The sequence below is a fragment of the Balaenoptera physalus genome (assembly GCF_965194825.1).
Source record: "Balaenoptera physalus genome assembly, chromosome: 15".
Classification (NCBI taxonomy): domain Eukaryota; kingdom Metazoa; phylum Chordata; class Mammalia; order Artiodactyla; family Balaenopteridae; genus Balaenoptera; species Balaenoptera physalus.
In genome coordinates, this window is record NC_138894.1 from 39,491,143 (window position 1) to 39,508,635 (window position 17,493).

General features: G+C 43.9%; 1 protein-coding gene across 2 annotated transcripts in view; it reads right to left on the reverse strand.

The window, feature by feature from the left end:
- ARHGAP25 (Rho GTPase activating protein 25) overlaps positions 1 to 17,493 on the reverse strand; it is a 109,346-nt gene that overhangs the window by 74,414 nt on the left and 17,439 nt on the right. For both annotated transcript variants that reach the window (XM_082426013.1, XM_082426014.1), the window contains exon 3: positions 13,944 to 17,399. In XM_082426013.1, coding sequence (XP_082282139.1) covers positions 13,944 to 14,004 — 61 coding nt within the window. In that variant the 5' untranslated portion in view covers positions 14,005 to 17,399. The remainder of the gene's footprint in view (positions 1 to 13,943; positions 17,400 to 17,493) is intronic.

Sequence of the window (17,493 nt, forward strand, 5' to 3'; positions counted from 1 at the left end):
TCATTTCCGGTACAAAAGTGCTATGAAGAAAATAGAATAAGGTGACGGGATAAAGAGAGACTGCAGTAGGGGGATGCTATACTAGGTATTACGGTCAGGAAAGACCTCTTTAAAGAGAAAATATTTGAGCCGAAGCTGAATGGAGTGGAGGAAAGACCATGGTAAGATCTGGGTAAGGGTAGATCAGAGAGAGAGTGGCAGACAGGCCCGAGGCGGCCTTGAGCTCCAAGTGTTTAAGGAACTAGGAGGTGGGCATGGCTTAAGGGCAGTGTGAGAGGAGAAGAGGAGAGGCAGGTGGGCTGGGGGAAGGGGCTGGGGTCAGACCCCACAGGCAGGGATAATTAGTTCGAATCTCATACTGATGGTTTTAAAGAAGACATTCCACAAGTTGATTTGTGCTTTTAAACGCTATCAAGTCTGGCCATGGTGCAGAGTGTATATTGTACAGCAGTAGTCCCCAACCTTTTTGGCACCAAGGACCAGTTTTGTGGAAGACAATTTTTCTATGGGGGGAAGAATGGTTCAGGCGGTAATGCGAGCGATGGGAAGCGATGGGGAGAGGCAGACGAAGCTTCGCACGCTGGCCCACGCCTCACCTCCTGCTGTGCGGCCCCGGTCCTAACAGGCTGCGGACCAGTACCAGTCCGCAGCCCAGGGGGGTTGGGGACCCCTGTTCTACAGGGCAAAAGTGGAGGCAGGAAGACTAGTTAGCAAAAAATTACAGAAGACTCAGCAAGAAATGATGATGTTTACAGTATCAGAGATAATTGAAAATAATCAGATGAGAAACACAAATCGCTAAGGAATCCAAGTGTCTTTTCTGGTGGATTAGATGCAGGGTGGTAGAGAAAAACATGAATGGAAGATGACCGTGGGTGGAAGCTTGAGCAACCGGGTGAAAGGTAGAGTCTTTTATTGAGGTCAGCTAAACTGGGTGGGGAGGAATGCGAAGAGAGAGAATTCTGAATTCTGTGTTGGACGTACTGGGAGAGAGAAGCCCGAGAGGGATCCAAGTGGAAGTGGTGAGCAGTCTGGAGCCCAGCAGACAGACCAGGGCGAACGTACAAAAGGATAGATGGAATTTAAAGCCATGGGAAGGGATGAGACTACCCAGCAAGTGAGGATGGATGAGAGAAGGGGACGAGGGAACTGAGCCCTGGGGCCAGAGCTGGCCTCATAGACACGCCACCTGTGCGGTTGTGCTGAGCCCCAGGTCCCTTGCACCTGGTTCAATGCTCTGCGGCTGCCATCTTGCAATTCTTCATAATTTGGAACTAGGAGCTCCACATTTTCACTCCTCACCAGGCCCTGCAAATGATGGAGCCAGTTCTGCCTCAGACACTTCAAAGTTAAGAATCTGGTGGAGACGGAGACTCCATCAAAGAAAGCTCAGAAAGAGTGATTAATGGGGTAAGGAAGACCCAGAGTATGGTATCAAGCCAGCCCAGAGATTATTTCTAGGAGGAAATGGCCAACTGTGTCAAACACCGCAGGGCACTGGAGTGAGACAAGGACAGCAATCGATGCACCCTTGGCCAAGTTCCCGACAATCAGTGACTTTGACGATGACCTTGGAAGAATATACAGAAGGAGGCCCCCTCATCCAACAGCCCACACCTCTTCTCTTCCCACTGCCCACTCGCTCCATTTCGCAGAGTGAGAGGCCTCACACACATGCATGTCAACATGCCAGCCCAGACATCCAAGCTCTGTTCTGGGCCTCCCTGCCATCAGCCTTCTGCAGAACAGCCACTAGGAGGACCCAGGAAGACAGGCGGCCCGGCCCTGGAAAGCTCTGGCTATCCTTGCAGGGAATTTCACATTCCCAAGTGGTCTAGACAGCTAGCAGGGCCCAGGCTACAGGTGGGCAGACACCTCGGCAGCTAGAGCCCGACCAGAGCAGGACCCTGTAAGGTCCAGGCCTCCAAACGGTGGCCCCATGCCCAAATCTAAGGGCAGTCCTGGAGGTGAAGACATGGGTAGACGGAAGCAACTTGTAGGTAGGAAAATGAGGTGGTTCTCATTCAGTTGCACATACTTTTCTCTAAGAAATATCAAAGTGAGCGTGACAGTGGGAGTAGGTGTTAAGGCCTTGAGGAGAGAAAAAAATGTGTTGGGGGAAAGGAAAGGAAATTTACTAGCTAGGCATAGCAGGCTTATCTGGGTCTGTTGAACATCCACCTAACATGATTGTTCACAAATTTTAAGTAAATCCAGGCAGCTCAGTGGTCTCACTTTCCCCAGCAATGCTCAGGTGCCCATGTACAGGTGCCAAGAAAGTGGCTTGTTGGGTTTAAACAGGGTTAGCGGCAGAGGAGTTAAGGGTGTTTGTTCCACAGCTCTGCGATGCCAGAATTAGCAATCTATGGTCAAGAGGACATAATGGAGGATTGATGGTGAAAAAGTGGTAGAACCAATGGAATGGGAACTCACTGAGGGCAGAGAATTGCTGGAGTGGGTGCCTGCAAGTGAGACTTCAGAGATGGTACAGTTATGAGGGAAGACATGGTTTACTTAGGGCTATGAGCAGTTTCTTTCAAGAAACATTTTTTATCTGGAACCCTACTTTGTATCTGTAAAGACACAAAAGGTGATTAAATCATCTGTCGCTTTCGTTATAATGCTGGGCATCTCAGCCCACAGAGGATGAGATATGGAGATAACTTTGTGATGACCAGAGATTGGTTAAATCCAGGGCTTTCTGGAGAGAAACAAGGGAAATGGACCAAGTTTACGGGTAGAAATGTAGTTATGTTGTCTGTGGGCGCCCTCTACTGGCACCTAGTCAGAATAGCCATCTGGGGTTGGAAGCTTTCGGGGGTGTGTGTGGGTGTGGGTATGTTTTAATTAACGAGCGAAAACTTGCCCTTTATAGATATTTAGGGGCTATGGCTCAAGTGGGCAAGGAAACTTTAGTTACAGAACAAATCCTGCGTCAGCATTTTAAATGTCACAGTCTCGGTTACATCATTTATGACTTTCTGTTCCTCTTTACAGAGAGCCCTGCTTAACCCTAACCTTGAGGGTCTCTCCAATGGGATTGAGCTACTTGAAGTCAAGATCTTAATATTTTTTTATCTCCTTACATCCTGAGCCTAGTACTGTGCCCAGCATATTGTAGGTGTCTGATAAATATGTGTCAATCAAAATAGAAGGGCAATGAGCAAATGATCAAAGTGGTACAATGTCACAGAAGAAGGAGGGTTTAATCCTACTTGGGCAATTCAGGAAGGCTTCCAAGAGGAGAAGGGTGGTGGCCATGGTGATGGGGAGGGACAGGTAAAGTTGAAATGAATCCAGAAAATAGAAGAGCAAACCTAGGGGCCAGATAGAGACTCCACAAGGCAGGGATTTTTGTGTGATTCTGGAAAGAACGTCCCTGCTATATGACTGACAGCTGTGGCTCCCAATCCTTCCCGAGAAAGTATGAGCAAGAATCTTAAAATTTCATAAAAACAGAGAGAGGAAGCTAGCATGGCAGATTCAGGCAGGCTGAAGGAAGAATCTGGAAGGATTTTTAACCATGAGTACTGAAAAAAAAAAAAGAAAAAGAACAACAATTCAAGGTTTAAAGAAGATTCCCCATAATTTTGTTTTTACTCTAAACTGTGCGAACTCACCGGAAATTCAGTTCAATAGATAATACAGAGCACTTTTACAATGATGGCATTCTTTTCTCAAAATGCCTTGTTTTCTCAGACACAGAGCGTGGGACCAGGGTGACTTTTCTGGTTTTCATACTGAGTATCTCATATCTCAGGAACCCCCTGAGTCCCAGGCAAATTGGGACAGCTGGTCACCCTAGCTGAGCAGGGGAACTCAGAACAGCTCAGATGGAGAAGGCTGGTGCCCAAGCTGGTCTTGGGACAGAGCACAAAGGGCCCTGGCTGAGAATGGACAGGGGGTGCCAACTTACTCTGTACCTGTGATCATCATAACCCTGGGCTGTGTGCCCAGGGAGATTCCTCACCCACCAGCAAAATGGGTTTCCGGGTTCTGAACGACCAAGTGCCCAGAGGAAAATGCAGAAGAACAAGGAGGGGGAGAATGCACTCACAAGAACCCTTGGGTTGCAACAGCAGAACTGAGGCCAAGGAAGACAGGCGTCTCATTTGGAAGGTCCTGCTGTTTCTTCACAATTGTACCTAAAAATAATGGCCTGGAAATGAATAGTTGGCCACATGCGGGATTCTTACAGAACTGGAAAAACTAATCTGCTGCTGCTGTAACTCACACGTAAGACATCACAGACATTAACCATTGACCCCAGTGAGGCCCAAACAAACAGCAGGCAACCTCACTTCGATGGCCAGAGATGCTTGTGAGAGTGGGAGACGTCTGCAGCTCTGGCGGAAGCGGCTCCTCAGCAATGGAGGAGGGTCACCCAGGTGGTGCACATCCCAGAGTCACTCTTTTCCTACCCAGAGTAAGAGGAGTATGAGGAACGGCCCCTATCACAACAGCGCGGAGACAGGGACCTCTCTACAGCAAGCATCCTGAAGGACACTTACCAGAATCTCCTCCTTATCCTTATAGGAAAGTCACAACTCAGGTACTTTACCAACTTAGGAAAGAAATGGCAAAAACAAAACAAAACAAAAAGAAAAGCAAGAGGAAAGGAAAAGGACAAACGATGAAAAGTGATGTAGCTGTGTAAACGGAGTGGATGAAATTTGTATGCCTTAAGGAAGGGCTGCAGAGTCAAAGACTGGAGGTAAAAGAGTCAGAAACAAGACGTGCCAGGCAACCCCAGAGCAGCAGTGCTGTGGTGAGCCAGGGGGCTGACACTGGGCAGCAAAGAGGATCAGCAGGTGCTGAAAAGGCCATTTGTCTAAAGAAAAAAGAGAAGAACTAAACTGGACCAAGACAAACTAAACTAGCACCGCTGGCTGGGGCTTTCACCAAAGACTTGGCTAGAAGGAGTTGATAGCGTACCCACGTTGTAGTCATGCGCTTGGCCGCAGTGATGATGACAAGTGATATTTACGAAGCACATGCCGATGTCTGCTATTATGCTAAGGGTTTTACCAAGATCGTCTCCTTTAATCGTCACAATAGCCACATGGGTTAGCACTGTGATTATGCCCATTTTACAGATAAAGAAAGTGAGAACCAAGGTCACATGACTAGCAACTAGTGACGGTAGAATTTACTTTAAGGTAACTTTCTAACTACCATCCCATGCACAGTTGGCTCGTGTCACAGTACCCAGTTCAGACTTTGTTAGAAATTTTTTTGGTCAACTTTATAAAAATCATTTTTAAATATTAAAAAATATTTTATATCAGCATCAGAAACTTCATACTGCACCACTTCCTCTTTCACTTTGAAACTCTCAGACCAACAAGGAAGCCTACAGATGGTTCAGAAGCCATAGGCCAGGGTTCCAGCAGTAGAGTATCACTAACCCCATCTGGAACATCTGTGTGTACACATTTTGGAGGCGGGTGAGTGGCATAAGGAGGCAGTGAAGCAGCTGTCACAGGGCACAATATTGAGAATGTTCCTTGAAAAGGACCTGTCACGTAGAGGTGAGCAAATACATGTTACATGAATGAATGAATGAAATGAAAATGATTGGCCTTGGTGTACTGAAGCCACCATCATTATATATAACTAGCAAAAAAATATGAGTGGTCATAGAAATGTGTTTTCATTTATGAACTAAAAGAGTTGATTCTCAGCACCCATGTTCTTTGAACACTGTTTTTAGAAAAATTATAATGCCCAGTTGCCACTAATAAGTATGAAATTTATTCACAGGCTACCTGAGGAGTTGTATACTGATAGATTGCATATACTTACACTCTCTCCTTAAAAGACTTCATGGGTTTTTCATCTTCAAATAGAAAGCTCATTTGCAATGAACACATAAATTTATACCAAAGACAAAGGAAAATATAAGTCTGCTAATTGAATGGGTGAAAGTTGTGATTGAGCTTCAGTTTAGCTCTGAGTTTCCTGGCAGACAAGGCAAAAAAAGAAAAACAATAGGTTTCACAATTGTCTTAACAGAAAGGAGGAAACATGCCAGTCCCTTAAAGGAGACAAAGTATGAGCACTGAATTCTCAGTGAATTTTCTCACCTAGGGTTACACATAGAAGTCGCCTGCATTGTTCATTTCCTGTTCTCATTTTTACAAAATAATCAGGAGCAGATTTCATGAAATCGTTACCTGCGGTGATGATTAAAACTGATGGTGTGACAGTAAAGTGCAGCTTAGTGAGCCCATCTGTGAGGATGCCAAGGTAATGTAGCCCAAGTACAGCTTCTAGTTTGATCTGAGGTTAGAAATCAGATTATCTATAAAGAAAGGAAACAGCTGTTTGCTAAACACCTAACGTGTTATGTGCATGAAATGTTTTCTTCCTCTCAACATACATATTATTAATTCTGTTTATTAATTAAGTGAATGTTTTACTGGGATTTACTGCAAATCAGCAAAGGGGTCCCAAGCTCATGCACTCTATTCTGTACCACACACACATTCCTGCGCTCCTACACTCCTATCAAGAAAAGCCAATGGGCAATTCATCCTTTAGACAAGCTTCTGTCGGTGCCAATTTTTACAGGCAATTCGAGTTAATTCTCTCCAGAGAGGGCCTAGAGCGCTGGGGTTGCACATTACTGATTAAGGAGAAATTTTGTTTAAAAACCAAGCAGACGGGAATAAAGACGCAGACCTACTAGAGAATGGACTTGAGGACATGGGGAGGGGGAAGGGTAAGCTGGGACAAAGTGAGAGAGTGGCATGGACATATATACAGTACCAAATGTAAAATAGATAGCTAGTGGGAAGCAGCCGCATAGCACAGGGAGATCAGCTCGGTGCTTTGTGACCACCTAGAGGGGTGGGATAGGGAGGGTGGGAGGGAGGGAGACGCAAGAGGGAAGAGATATGGGGATATATGTATATGTATAGCTGATTCACTTTGTTATAAAGCAGAAACTAACACACCATTGTAAAGCAATTATACTCCAATGAAGATGTTTAAAAATAAATAAATAATTAATTAGTTAAAAAAATAAAAGGCAATCAATCAGTTGGTAGGTTTGACTCAAATCTCTCAACTTCAGGCGCCTTCACTGAGCTCACCACAAAGGAAGTCCACAGTTTCTAGATCTGTCAGTCTCTCTGGTTAAATGGCCTGGGAAAGGATTATTACACTCTCCTTCCAGTGATAGGCAGACTCAAGGTCTCCCAGGGGACAAGATGTCTACACTGTGACTAAAACGTGACAGAGCCTTAATTTAACTCTGAGCTTCCCGGCAGCCAAGACGAAAAGAGAAATACAATGAGTTTCACAGCTGTCTTAACAGAAACGAGGAAGCACGCCAATCCCTCAAAGGAGACAAAGTGTGGGCTAAAGCACGGGCAGGAATCGGGTGGTAGTAAGGGAGCCCTGAGTAGAGAGGGCTCCAGGCGGATGAGAAAGGGCAGGGAACTGAAAAGGACATGGCTGGGGTCTAGAGTGTGCGTGCGTCTGCTTGGGGAAGCACCTGTGGCAAGAGCAAGCGGGCAGGTGTAATCCCTTCACAAGGAGGAGCTACAGAAAATTATAGAGTTTTTTCTTCTCCAAAGGAACAGGGACCACGTACAGGAAAATCAGTCTGAGAAGGATGGCAAGTCTGGGACTCACTGAAGAACATACATATCTATATCTTAAAGATGTATCTATAGATATCTTTTATCTATAGATCTATAGATAAAAATGAACGGCAGTGTTGGGGAGAGAGGTGGCGGGACCAGCATGCCGATTCCTAGGAGCCCTCCTGTGGCTCCCATGGCTGTTATCATGGGACTGGTCTCGATGTCCTGTAATTGTTTCTCTGTCTATGCCGCACTAGCCTGTAAGCCTTGCAGGAGCAGAGAGCAGGACTGCCTTTAGATTTGCTTGCCAGACCTATGGGTGTCATTTTGTGTGTGTGTGTAAAGTGATTTTGATTTTTTAGAACGTATTCAAAGGAAGAACAAAAAAAAGCTTTCAAGGAGAAAAATGGTGATGAGTAAAGCATAAGACAAGAAACGTAAATTATTTTCTCTCCTTGAGACTTCCATATCTCAGTTCCCCTCTGGGGACTCCACAAAACTTACATACCACCCCCAGGCTGGAATCTGTCCCATTGGCCTGCGCCTCACCCTGGCTCTCCCTGTGGTATTTCCCTGAGTCTCCATGGGCGCCCTCTTGTCTCAGTTGCTGTGCCAACGCTGAGGCTTCACATTAGCTCTTTACTCACTCCCTTCTCCTCTATCCGATTAAACAACCAGAGAGCTGCCTCAGGAGAGGCATTTTTTCTTTCAAGCTGTCTTGCGTGTGATGGGACCATCATCACCCCCTTAGTCTTCTTAACCAGTCCCAGCATCTTTCCAACACCCCTATAATGAGCATCCTGCCGATGACCACGTGTAGGTCCTGGCTGGTTGCAACCGCTGCAGCTGCAGGAGGGCTTTGCGCCTGCCTGCCGACTGCCAAAGAGCATGTGCCGCCAGACCTTGTGGCAACACGCCTGGCCAAGCGCTGGAATTTGTTTTAGCTTTGAGTATTCTCAATAATGTAGTTAATACTTGTTCACTATAGAAACTCTGGAAAATACTTATAAAGTAATAATACATACATGTGTGGGTATACCTCACCCATAAATCCTTCACCCATAATTAGCTACTCCAGTTGACCCTTGAACAACACAGGTTTGAACTGCGCAGGTCCACTTATAGGTGAATTTTTTTGATAAATATAGTTCCTGTGTTTTCATTTTACAGATCTTTAAGTGCAGCGAAAAGTTTGTGTTCGATGGGAGATCCTTTTGCTATTTCAACATCTTGCCCCCTTGAGTGAGTCACTTATCAATTCCTTTGTTTCTGAGGCAGAGATGGTAGTACTCAGATTTCTGGCTGCACGGAATGGGGAAGGAGGGTCCTGAGCCCCTAACCCCCACCCCGCATTGTTCAAGGGTCAACTGTATTAACAAATTGTATATCTCCTTCCAGATTTTTGAGTGTTTATTTACGCGTTCGTTTCTTTGTTCATTTTATATACAGTAATAAAATAACTTCTCATGTAACTACCAATAACGTTAGTTAGGTACATTTGGAGCTTCCCAAATGCATTTCCCTTTCTTTTCCCTACAGAAGTAACAACCATCCAGAACTTTATATTAGTCAATTCCTCATTTTTCTTTATAGTTTTGCCATATACATACACAGTTTTTAAGCTTCCTGTAAATGAATCCCCATTCTGATCTTCTGTGACTTCCCTTTTCTGCCTAAAATTAAGTTTTTGCTATTCAGACTCATTGAAATATATGACCACAATTAATTAGTTTTTGCTCTTGGGTAGCATTACATTTTATAAAGATACTACAATTTATTTTTCTATTCTGCTATTGATGGGCACTTGGGTTGTTTCCTGCCCCTTGTTATTTCAAGAAATACTACTGTGGAACTTCTGTACTTCTCTTCTTGTTCATACACACAGTAGCTTCTCCAGGGGACAGTCTCCAGAAGGAAATGGCTGTTTCGTAGAGTCTATACATCATCAGTTTCACTGAGCAATGCTAAATTGTTTTCCAAAATTGTTTTATTCTTAGTGTCTGAGAGTTCCTATTGCTCCGTGTCCTTGACAACACTTGGCATTGTCAGAATTTTTCATTTTAGCAATTTTGGTGGGTGAGATTAGGTATGTCATTGTGCTTTTAATTTACATTTCCTAATTACTGTGATTAACCATATTTCCATATATTTATTGGCAGTATTATTCCTATCCTGTAAAATGCCTATTCATGCTGTTTCTTCATTTTTTAAACCATTTTTTGATTCATAGGACTTATTTATATATTCAATTCTCTCTGTCTCTGTGGATCTCTGTATCTATCTATGCATCTGTTTATCTAAAACTATACTTTCAAATCTGACAGCTTTTAACAAGAATAATAACCTACGTTGGAAATTGGTCTAGTTACAGGGTCTTAAGTAACAATTATTTTTATTCCCTTTACTCTGATTTTCTAAAGAGCAAAACTAGATCCCATATCAGACAAATAATGATTTATCAAGTGGAAAAAAGCCCTCCGCTACTGTTGTTTTTCACTTTACTACTTGGGAGATTAGAATAATGAATTTTTGTTTCTGGATAATTTTTTTTCAACACTGAATTTCAGAGGGGAAAAAAAAGTTGAAAACAACTGTCCCTCCATAGTCACTTTTTTAATGTATCTCAGAGTCATATGCTCTCTAGGGCCCATTGTCCCCTCATTTGGCTTAGGGGAGCTGAGAAAAAAGTAAGACGTGCCTGCAACTGGATACAACATGGGTGGTCCTGAAATTCACCCAGAGATCTTCCAACTAAGCACTCCCCAGCAACCGGGCAGGAAGGGCCTTCCCTGGATGGTCAATACCCTCTCAATAGAGCACCTACATGCCACCCTATGGATGTGCCATACCCTTGGACAGTGTGCAAGAAATGACACTGCATCCTAGAACCCACCCTCTAGGGCTTACAGTTCAGTTAGAAAGACAAATAAATGAAAGAGTAAAAGATATGAGTAACACTACATGAAAGCAATGGAAGGCTATCATGATTTTAACTATTGGACGAAAATTGAAGATGACAAAGGATCGAAGGAAGAAGTATGTGCTCTTGGCTCCACCTCAAGTCAAGTCTGTTGGCTCTACATTTCCCTTGCCTCCAACCCCTGTTCCCTCCTAGGACCAATAGGTCAGACGCAGGGTAGCTTGGGTCACGTTCTCCCACCGCTTCCAGAACCATGGTGTGGTCTCTGGTCAGCCTCCCATCCACTGGGGCCCTCCCCACTCTCTGAGACGGAAGTACAGAGGAGAGTCCTCCACCAGCTCTCGGAGACTTCCACTTTCATTCCAGCCCTGGCTCAGCACTCACAAGACTCAGAGGGAACTAGAAGTGCCGCTCACCAAAAAGACGTTGGAGCCCCTTCCTGGGCCACATCATGGATCAGGTTCTTGCTATTTCCCTAAGTAAGTGCTGAACCTGGTGTCCTCCTAGGGCACTGCCCATTCCCTGAAGTTATATCTTACTAAGAGCCTCTTGAAAGTTGACCTTGACAATGAATCATGAGGTAATACTTGGATTCCAGTCCCAAGTGACCTGACAACCACACCCTCTTGGTGAGGATCTATGCCAGTGGTTTTCAACTAAGAGAGATGTCTCTCCCCAGACATCCAGTAACTTCTGGAGGTATTTTTGGTTGTCACAACTGATGGTGGTAGGGGACTGCTACTGTCATCTAGTGGATAGAGGCTGAGGATGCTGCTAATATCCTATAATGCACAGGATAGCCTCCATCACTGAGAACTAAGCAGCCCAAAATATCTGTAGTGTCCAGACTGAGAAACCCAGACCTACTCCTGACTAGCCCAGGCTGGAAAAACCACAGGTCATAACTCCCTGTCATGACTCCCAGCTCCACACATTTTTTAATAGACTTGAGCTTCTTTGGTTATTCTTAAGTCAGTTCCTACAGTCACACCTGGACACAGGGTGCTGGAGAAGGGACCAGAGGTCCCATGGCTGAGTCAATGACTCTCTTCCCTCAGAGGGCTCAGCCTGTGATCTGAATTCTCATCAACGTGACACTCACAAAAAGTATTCTGGCTGCAGTCTAATCTCTTGGGGTGACAAACTTGTAAATGGCATGGATAATGACAAGGGCTCCTCCGTATATCATTATGTAAGTATGATTTTTTTCATTAAAAAATACTAAATAATATCATCTGCTTGTACTCAATCATTCATTCAGTCAACAAATATTTGTTGTGTGCCCATAGGACCCAGCACCACGCTCTATGCTAGATGAATGGTAATTGTCCAAGTCTACTAACCTAGACCACAGCCGGACTTCTTGATCAGGTGAGATGGAGGGCTGGGAGCTTACTAAATTGCAGATGCTTGGGTCTCCCTTCAGAGATTCTGATTTTACAAGTCAGGGTGATGCCCAGGAATCTGCATTTTTAGTGAGCACTTGTGGTGACTTCTAACACAGGCTAATTATGGGACCATGTTTTAAGAAACGTTGGTAGAAATCATGAAATCTACCCAACCTTATCCCAGGTCTGAGATTATGCAGGCCTGCACTCTAATGTGGTAACGTCCTCTATCCCTGAAAAAAATCATTTAACCATTTAATCAATTAATCATTTAACCATTAATTGTCTCAAGCTTCCATTTTTAAACAGAAGGAGAATAAGACTTGTTCAAACATGGATGGTGAGAGGGTAGAATGACCCCACGTAAATAGAAGCAAGACACTTTCAAAAGGAACAGAACCATACAAGTTTTACTTCTAAAAACAAATTTTTTATGACATACAATAGAATGAGCATTAGCCAAGTACATTGATATTAACAGTAGTTAGGAGAAAAACCTCTGATTATGTAAAATCTCTCATTCTCTGAACCGACCTGCAATGATTCCCAGCTTGGTTAGGGACCACTAATCCTCCCTGGTTACCAAGATAAATGGCTTCTCTGATTACTCTCAATTTGCTTTCAAATTCTTTCTCAGACCTATATCATTCACACTCAGATATGTGACTTTGCAGTGGACCCCTTGCTTTAGTAGCTCATTAACCACTGTTAGAAGCCCAAGTTTAAACCTGTTCCAAGCAAAACTTTTCCAAGCCATTAGAAACACCTTAATACTTATCTATGTCTATTATCAAGGAAGTTATCTCACTATACAAGCATAAGGGCAAAACACAGGGAATCATTTCCAGCCCAACTGCTCTATTCTAAATTACTGGGGTCAATTTAATAGTAGAAGGAACCCATATAAAGAAACTCATGATAACAATTATAGAACAGATTAAAATCAATGTATCACATGAATGGACCTAGAGATTATCGTACTAAGTGAAGTAAGTCACAGAAAAAGATAAATATCATATGATATTGCTTATATGTGGTATCTTAAAAAAAATGATACAAATGAACTTATTTACAAAACAGAAATAGACTCACAGACATGAATACAAACTTATGGTTACCAAAGAGGAAAGGGTAGGGAAGAAATAAATTAGGAGTTTCAGATTAAAATATGCACACTACTATATATAAAATAGATAATCAACAAGGACCTACTGTATAACACAGGGAACTATACTCAATATCTTGTCATAACCTATAATGGAAGATGATGTGGAAAAAGAATATATATGTTTATATACATGTACAATTGAATCACTTTGCTGTACACCTGAAACCAACACAACAGTGTAAATCAACTATATTTCAATAAAAATTTTTTTAAAAAATCAATGTATCACCAATATCATTAATGAGAAGAGGTATGAATTAAAGACCAGAATATCTCAGAAAACATACCAGAGTCCCCTAAGGTAATTAATCTAAAATGTATTCTGTCCCTTTAATTAAACGTGTCTTTGTTATACCTTCAAAGGTCTCTATATTCCTGTCTTGTCCACACTATTTACTTTTTGCTACAAGTAACACCACCTTAGCCCCGAGTCCACAGAGAAGGTCTGGGGACCCAGTGGGCTCACAAAACAGAACACCTTGCGTTCCTTTACAGATCAACTATTTCCAAAGACTCCTACCAAAATCCACTCAAAATACAGATGAGTGTCCAAACAGGAGGGAAATTATCCTTCCATGATAAACAGAGAAAAACTCACCATGTTTTGTGAGATCTGTAGCCTTAGTCCATCCCAAGTACCCCAGATCCCACACACCAAGGAGCTCCATTCCCGCCACCTCCAAACAAAAAAGAACCCCTCCCCAGCCCTTGGGAACTCTGAGCCAACATATCAGTTTGAATGCAAATTTTACCCCAAACCCAGCTCTGCCGACAGATTCATTTTTAAGTAGACTATGCTCCCTGCAGACCAACATGCAAATGGTGGGAACTCAAGTATGCGAACCACAAAGGCAGCAAAAAGACGTTGACCATACCTATTTTCCCAGCCTCCCCTCGCAGGTTGAAATCCCAGTTTCTTGGCAACTTCAGGGACATTTTGCTTCTGGTTTGGGTGAGTAGCTGCTGAAGCAGGGAGTCTGCCTCAATTCACGCCCTTCTTGGCTTTTTGATCTTCTTGCCTCACAAGCTTGTGTGTGTGTGTTTTCCCCTTTACGATTGCTTCACAAGCAATCTTGGGTTTGAGGTTGATCTGCCAGCATGTCTTCTCCTTTCTCAGATGAAAGGTCCATCCATCTGTCACCGGGGATGGCACCCAAACCTGCCCACGGTCCCTTGGGAGGCTGGTACCTCGTGAAGTGTGCACCCTGCTTTTCCTGCTTTCAGTATTACCAGAAATATCCCAGTTGACACTTCACTCTGCGTCATGGGAAGCAAAGCTCCTGTTCGAAAGAATCTCAGGCCTCACTGAGGCAAGGTCGTGATAAACAACGGCTGCCTCTTGGCTTTTTTTTTTTTTTTTTTTTTAACTGTCTGCTTCCTTGCATTTGAGGAAGTGGGTGGTTGTTCAGTGTAGATGATACATTATAATCTCCGTCTTGAGAAAATGGTTTTTGGAAATGCTTATATAAGTAGAGTGAGTGCTCTTGGGTTATAAGCCTAGAGGTTTGATTAAAAGAAAAAGAAAAGAAAATTCTAAGACTCTGGCCATCTACCTCTAAGGCTCCCTTCTCATCGAACAGAGTGCGCTTACAAAAACGGTCAGTAAGACAAAGACCATAGCACAGGGAGATCAGCTCGGTGGTTTGTGACCACCTAGAGGGGTGGGATAGGGAGAGTGGGAGGGAGGGAGGCGCAAGAGGGAAGAGATATGGGAATATATGTATATGTATAACTGATGCACTTTGTTATAAAGCAGAAGCTAACACACCATTGTAAAGCAATTATACTCCAATAAAGATGTTAAAAAAAAAAAAGACAAAGAACATTCCCCCAAAATCACCTTCGTTTAGGTCACCTTCTTTTAGTCACCTTCTTCCTGCTATAAGGCCCACATAGTAAGTTCTCCACCTACTCAGGACAAAGGTTCCAAGTGATCTCAGCCTGATGTCAGGAGGGTTCTGATGTATATAGCTAATAAGTGAGCTTTAGCTGGGTAGACCCACTTAAGTGTTATAATGGTTCTCTGACCTTGTGTACAGGGTGTGGGTTTGGGAATCAGACTGATATGGGTTCACAACTCAGTTCCTCCACTTCCTAGCTCTGCAGCTTTTAACAAGCAACTGAATCTCTCTGGGCCTCAGTATCCTTAGCAGTAAAATGGGTTGATAATAACCATGACTGCACAGAGTGGTGAAGGCATCTAGTACAGAGCTGGACGCATAGTGGTTACACCACAAACATCAATTCAACCCTTATTCCATTTAGTTCAGTTCCGTGACAGGCTTTCATATGTTCAACTGGGCCAGACTAACCTAGTGATTAAGTATTTGGTCCAAGAGCCAGACTGCCTGTGTTCAAATCCTGGCCCAACCACTTTCTTGCTGTGTGACTTTGGATAAGTTTCTTGACTCCTCTGTGCTTCAATATTCTCATCTAGAAATGAGGCAAATAATAGGACCTACTTCAGAGGGCTATCATGAGGCTTATTAAAGATAGTAGATAATAAAGACTAATAAGGCTATAAGGTAATGGGACTAATAAGATAGTAGGTAAGCGTGCTCACAAGTCACTACTGGCCAGAATATGAGCTACACATCCTTGGTCCATTCATTCTTCAGCCCTCCTGGATGACTGCTACACTTTCTTCTTTGCCTGCACGTGCTCACTCTGTTGATGACCTGGCTTCCTGTTCCATTGAGAAAGTTGATGCAACTGGAGGAGAGCGTCTGCAAGCTCCCATCACTGTAGCGCCCTCACTTCCATGCATGGAAGCTCACACACTCAATCTTCTCCCAGTTCCGAAGGATAAATTGTGTTTATCACTCCTCCATCTTTACTGCTTCATCAGTTTCTTCTCTCTCTTGGATCATTCCCACCAGCATTCACACGTATTCCTTTTTATACTATAGTTTAAAAATTCTCTCTCTATGTCATTTCCCCCTTTGGCTACAGCCCCATTTCTCTCCTTCGTTTCTGAGCCAAGCTTTCATAAGAATCATCTATACTTGCAAACACTTGTCCTACTCTTCTCTCCTGAATCTTTTCGGTTGATGTTTTTGCTCCCATGACTCCACTGAATATATTCTGATCAAGGACGTGGACCACATCCCTGTCACTGAACCCACTGGTCAATTCCACATGTCATCTCACTTTGACACATGTGGTTACTTTCTCCAACCCCAAGCCCTCTCTCCGCTTGTCTCCCAGGGCTCCTTACGGGTGTGGTTGTCTGCCTGCCGTTCTGCTCCATCTCCATTTCCTTGCTGATTCCGTCTCATCTCCCTGACCTCTTACCATTGAAGGAAACCAGGATCCACTCACTGGACTACTTTTCCATCTAGACCCACACCTTGGTGAGCTCATCTGTCTCAAGGCTTTAAATGCCATGCATCTGTTGATCCCTCCAATGTAGATTTTCAGCCCAGACTGCCCCCTGAACCCCAAATCATACACATCTCTGCTTATATAACAAATAATCACCTCAAACTCAACTGTCCAAAACTTATATCCGGGGGACCAGGCTGAAGGAGCAGGGGTGACCTGAGGCATATTCTTCTCATTGTGAATGAAAGGAGTGTAAGAGGGAAGAAGCACATACACATATTTAAAGCCTCTGCTCTTATCATATCTGCTCATATTCCAGTGACCAATACACATCACGTGACCAAGTCCAAAGTCAGTGAAACAGGAAGTACACACAACCCGGGGGTGGGGGGAAAAAGGAGTAAAGGTTTGCTGATCAATACTCCAATCCATCACACCAACACGGCTCAGCTACCCTCCAAGCACCCCAGGGGTGCTGGATTCCTCTGAACTTGACTCAGTCAGTTGGACACTTCGGAGCGCCCGCTCGGCATTATGCCTGCCTGACCCAAACAGCACTTCTCTTTCCTATCCTGACTTGGAGTGGAGGCAGGGGTGCATAGCCATCCTGAGTCCCAGCCCAGCAACATCTCCACAGGGAACTTGACATCATGCAAAGGTTCAATCCTGGGACCTTAAACTCAAGAAGTCTGAAAATATCTTGAAGGTAGCATTTAGAAACATGGAGAGAACTTTCCTTACTCTTCAGGGTAGGTTCCTGTAAGTCTTGGGAAAATCTCGTGACTGATGGGGAAGTTGTTCATGAATACTTGGAAAGGCAGCCAGAAGAAAAGCACCCCCGGAAAGACCCAGCACAGCTGCCTTCCCTCCGAAAAGCCTGCCCTGGAGCAGTCAGCTGCTTGGGAAGGGGTGACGGGCAGCATCTCTGCAGCGCTGCTCCCCAATTCCTGACCTTCAGAAAATGAAGAACTAGATGTCTCGTCTGGTTCCAAAGTTTGAATCAGCATCTGCCATAGCAAAAGGAAAAGCAAACGTTCATTCATCTATTTGCTTAGTGAATGCTAACCATTAATTAAGGACTTAATTTTTTTACTGGACATT